Source organism: Palaemon carinicauda, chromosome 36 (assembly GCF_036898095.1).
Source record: "Palaemon carinicauda isolate YSFRI2023 chromosome 36, ASM3689809v2, whole genome shotgun sequence".
In the NCBI taxonomy this organism is placed as follows: Eukaryota; Metazoa; Arthropoda; class Malacostraca; order Decapoda; family Palaemonidae; genus Palaemon; species Palaemon carinicauda.
In genome coordinates this window covers 4770913-4775912 of record NC_090760.1, presented here as the reverse complement: position 1 = coordinate 4775912, position 5000 = coordinate 4770913, and the positions used below count along the sequence as shown (strand labels likewise).

At 39.0% G+C, this 5000-nt stretch overlaps 2 protein-coding genes across 2 annotated transcripts in view; both read left to right on the top strand.

Annotated features, from left to right (window-relative positions):
• Positions 1-5000, top strand: part of LOC137628357 (keratin, type I cytoskeletal 9-like) — a 246617-nt gene that overhangs the window by 190128 nt on the left and 51489 nt on the right. The gene's annotated exons all lie outside the window — the stretch shown is intronic.
• Positions 3267-4114, top strand: LOC137628300 (uncharacterized). Its single transcript, XM_068359460.1, has 2 exons — positions 3267-3552; positions 3585-4114. Exons 1-2 carry the CDS (start codon positions 3267-3269, stop codon positions 4112-4114), a joined length of 816 nt encoding a protein of 271 aa, XP_068215561.1.

Below are 5000 nucleotides of genomic sequence, written 5' to 3'. Positions count from 1 at the left end.
GTTGTATATTATATACAGTAAGGAGATTTAAAAGGGGGTCCAATAGCTTATAAAGTTCTACTTATTACAGCCACGGTAGGGCCCAGAGTTTCCCTTCAAAGTAAAGTAAACCCCTTTACCATGTACCATGTTTTTTAGTAGCCATCAAGATCTATGTAATTGAAGATACATGATTAAGTTAAAATCTCGTCAACACTTTCTAAGCTGAGTGATATCATCATGACCTCTGAGTTAGGGTCACTGACCTCTAAGCAAATCGTTCTTCTACAAATTGTATTCTAGGATATTTCATATAAGATAAAAGAGGTTCTTATATACATACACCATATCAAGTAAGACTTTCCCAGGTTGCAAATCCATACGCATATTATACGTCAGTCATGTTATTACTCGAAGTGTTGTCACGCATTACACAAAGTAATACACATACACATACACTATTGCAGTCAGTATTGCGTTAAGGTCCATACACCCAAGCGTATAATTTGCAAACGTTAATGAGTCATCTTTGGAAACCGTACATACACTCGAACCTATTCGACACGGGCCATCGAAATCACTTTCGTGCGTCGAATGATTTAGTTCTAAATGAAGAAGATAAAAGACCCGTGAGGAAGAACAATACAATCGCTTTGATGGAACTTAATCAACTTAATCACAGAGAATCATTTCTTGTGAAATTCCCTTCTAGGAAGCATTTTTTTTTTTTTTTTTTTTTTTTTTTTTTTTTTTTTTTTTTTTTTTTTTTTTTTTTTTTTTTTTTTTTTATGTGTCTTCGTATTAAGTATCCATTTTTGTTAATATATGTATTTATCTATTCATTTTTCTTGTGTTTATTTAGGTTACTATTTTTATGTGAAACTTTTCATTTTTTATTTCTAGGTTTCTAATCAGGGATAAACTTTTTCTGTAATACTCCTTTCTTGAAGTATTTTATTTTTTAGCTCATGTATGTATGTTTATGTATATAGTATTCAGTTTTTTTAAATATATGCATTTATTTATTTATTTGCTCCTGTTAGTTAGGTTACTATTTTTATTTTGAGAAGCTCCTTTCTAAGAAATATATATATATATATATATATATATATATATATATATATATATATATATTATATATATATATATATATATATATATATATATTATATATATTTATATATTATGTATGTCTATGTATATAGTATTCAGTTTTTTAATATATGCATTTATATATCTATTTGTTTGTGTTAGTTAGGTCACTTTTCTTTTGTGAATCTTTATTTTTTTATTTTTAGGTTTCTAATCAGAGATAAACTTTTTCTATAATACTCCTTTCTGGAAGTATTTTTTTTTTTAGCTTTTGTCGTATGTCTTTTTATGTAGTATTCAGTCTTTTTTTAATATATGTATTTATCTATTTGCTTGTGTTAGTTAGATTACTTTTTCCTATGAGAATTTTTTTAGCCATCTGTTTAATATGTCACTTTTTGTATGTGTCTCTGCATACATTATTAGTCTTATATATGTTTTCCTGTGTAATAATAGGTAGAAGAGACTCTTTAACTATGGTAAGCAGCTCTTCTAGGAGAAAGACACTCCAAAATCAAACCATTGTTCTCTAGTCTTAGGTAGTGCCATAGCTCTGTATCACAGTCTTCCACTGTCTTGGGTTAGAGTTCTCTTGCTTGAGGGTACACTCGGGCACACTATTCTATCTCATTTCTCTTCCTCTTGTTTTGTTATTTTCATAGTTTATATAGGAGATATTCATTTTAATGTTACTGTTCTTAAAATATTTTATTTTACTTATTTCCTTTCCTCACTGGGCTATTTTCCCTGTTGAAGCCCATGGGCTTTATAGCATTCTGCTTTTACAACTAGGGTTGTAGATTAGCAATTAATAATAATAATAATAATAATAATAATAATAATAGCAATGATAATAATAATAATGATAATAATAATAATGATAATAATAATAATAATAATAATATTAGCAATGATAATAATAATAATAATAATATAATAATAATAATAATAATAATGATAATAATAATAATAATATTAATAATAATTATAATAATAATAATAATATATTATGAGCCATTCTTTCTGGGGAAAGGGGGGAGGGGGCGTTTACATAGAGTTGTTGTTTACATAGAGTAAGTCTATTTACATCCGTGTGATCTATTTTTTCTTTGCATTTGTTTGTTCGTTTGCCATAGTATGTTTGTTTGTGCGAGTCCGTCAGTTCGATTGCCAGTCTTAATTAAGAAACTTTCCCTTCAATCAAGCTTCGAGACTTGACGGTTGTTGATGACAGATAATTACAAATCATTCATTTATTGATGGTTCAGAAAAGTCTTTGCGCTATCTTTTAATCTCAAAGTATTTCTTTATATCTTCAAATGTTAATAAATTTGTCATATTTCAATTTCATAAACACATAAAAACATGACTAAAATGTATTGGCAATTTTTCGCTATTGTCTTTTATTTACAAAGACTCTATATAAAGTCATTGATTGATTGAATTAATACTGAAGGCTGGCGTAGTACAATCGGAAAAGAGAGAAGAGAGAGCAGTCATAGCCTTGGGTTGTAGTTTGGGAAGGGGGAGCGGGTGGGAAGGGTTTCAATCTGTGTGTATATGTGCATTTGCATATCTAAATATATAGCTGTCTTTTTGACGGGTCGCGTACACTAATATATATAATATTAGTAATGTAACATTCTTATTTCCAGAGGGTGGTAGTTCTGATGCTGGGCACTGCCCTTGCTGTGGCGTATGTGAGCGCTAACCCGGACTTCCGATCTGGAGGAGGAGGAGGAGGTGGACACCAGTGGTGGAGGAGGAGGAGGAGGTGGATATGGAGGAGGCCAAGGCAGTGGAGGAGGAGGTGGGAACAGTGGTGGTGGTGGTGGAGGATACAGTGGAGGAGGAGAGGAGGATGGTGGTGGACAGAGTGGCGGTGGAGGAGGTTATGGAGGCGGAGGAGGAGGAAGAGGAGGAGGGGGGAGGAGGACATAGTGGTGGAGGAGGGTGGTGGCCAGAGTGGCGGGTGGAGGAGGATATGGAGGCGGAGGAGGAGGAGGAGGTCATAGCGGCGGTGGAGGAGGAGGTTTTGGAGGCTCAGGTGGAGGAGGAGGAGGTTATGGATCATCTGGAGGTAGTGGTGGCGGAGGAAAGGGAGGAGGAGGAGGAGGAGGTGGGGTGGCGGCGGTTATGGAGGAGGACAAGGCGGTAGTGGAGGAATTGCTCCAGCCACAGCTAATATCAACTTTATGCTTGGAGGAGGCTCAGGAGGTGGAGGAGGTGGATATGGATCTTCAGGCGGTGGCGGAGGAGGACACGGTGGAAGTGGAGGAGGAGGAGGATCTGGGGGAGGTGGATACGGATCTTCAGGTGGCGGCGGAGGAGGATTTGGCGGAAGCAGTGGCGGAGGAGGTGGTGGATACGGATCTTCAGGTGGCGGCGGAGGAGGTCACGGTGGAAGTGGAGGAGGAGGAGGATCTGGTGGAGGTGGATATGGATCTTCAGGTGGTGGCGGAGGAGGATTTGGCGGAAGCAGTGAGGAGGTGGTGGCGGATACGGATCTTCAGGTGGCGGTGGAGGAGGACACGGTGGAAGTGGAGGAGGAGGAGGATCTGGTGGAGGTGGATATGGATCTTCAGGTGGTGGCGGAGGAGGATTTGGCGGAAGCAGTGGAGGAGGTGGTGGCGGATACGGATCTTCAGGTGGCGGCGGAGGAGGACACGGTGGAAGTGGAGGAGGAGGAGGATCTGGGGGAGGTGGATATGGATCTTCAGGTGGTGGCGGAGGAGGATTTGGTGGAAGCAGTGGAGGAGGAGGTGGTGGATACGGATCTTCAGGTGGCGGCGGAGGAGGACACGGTGGAAGTGGAGGAGGAGGAGGATCTGGGGGAGGTGGATATGGATCATCAGGTGGTGGTGGAGGAGGATTTGGCGGAAGCAGTGGAGGAGGAGGTGGTGGATACGGATCTTCAGGTGGCGGCGGAGGTGGACACGGTGGCGGCGGAAGCAGTGGAGGAGGAGGTGGTGGATACGGATCTTCAGGTGGTGGCGGAGGAGGACACGGCGGCGGCGGAAGTTCTGGAGGGTATGGGAAATAAGTCCCTGGAATGTAGTCAAAGATCCCTTCTGCTCTTTTCTCACATCCCCATTATAACCTGATCTCAGCATCTCACGAGAGGTTTGCGTTTCATCATTCCGGCACTCTTCAATACGTTCCAGGCTGCAAATGCTTTCACAACTGCTATACTTCGTGCAAAGAAGATTATTTGAGATCATCTTACTATCTTCTGTATTTCAATTATGCTCTTCTTTTTTCTCCTACAAGGCAAGCAAAGTGGTTCCTACTAAGAGGAAATCAATGATTTCTTAAGACATAAATGATAATTATAGTATTAGAATTAAGCCTTGGAGGTTTATTTATTGCTGAAAATAACTTATTTATTCCCAGAGGGCTTTCATTGTGATACTCTTGCTCTGTAGTGTTTTGCCTTCAAATTCTCAATATCAATAAATAAAAAAGTAATTATTTTTTTTCTATATCCTTATTGCCCTGCATCAGATGAATTATAATAAAAACTATATCAGTGAATCTATCCATATACATAATATACGTAGGTATATACAGTATATATACATATATTAATCTTTCCATTTCCCAACTTTGATGGAGTGTTGATACCAGAGAGGGTACTTACAACTTAGCAAATCTTCATAGAAGGGGCTGCTGGCCATACACCTTTTCTTTACCTCACCAGACGTTGTTACCAATTCATAGCTGGCTGAGCTGGTAGGAAGCAGTAAAGACCTTTACCACAGGCATAATAAACTTGAACCAAGCAGTGTTCTATCCATCCATGGTATAACTCTGTCTTGTTAACCCCATAACCAGGAGTCTTTGATTGGATTCACTAGAGAAGAGAGAGAGCGTTGAGACCTCTGTTGACCTAAGAATGAATCAGGTACAAACTGGTTAGGTGATCATTA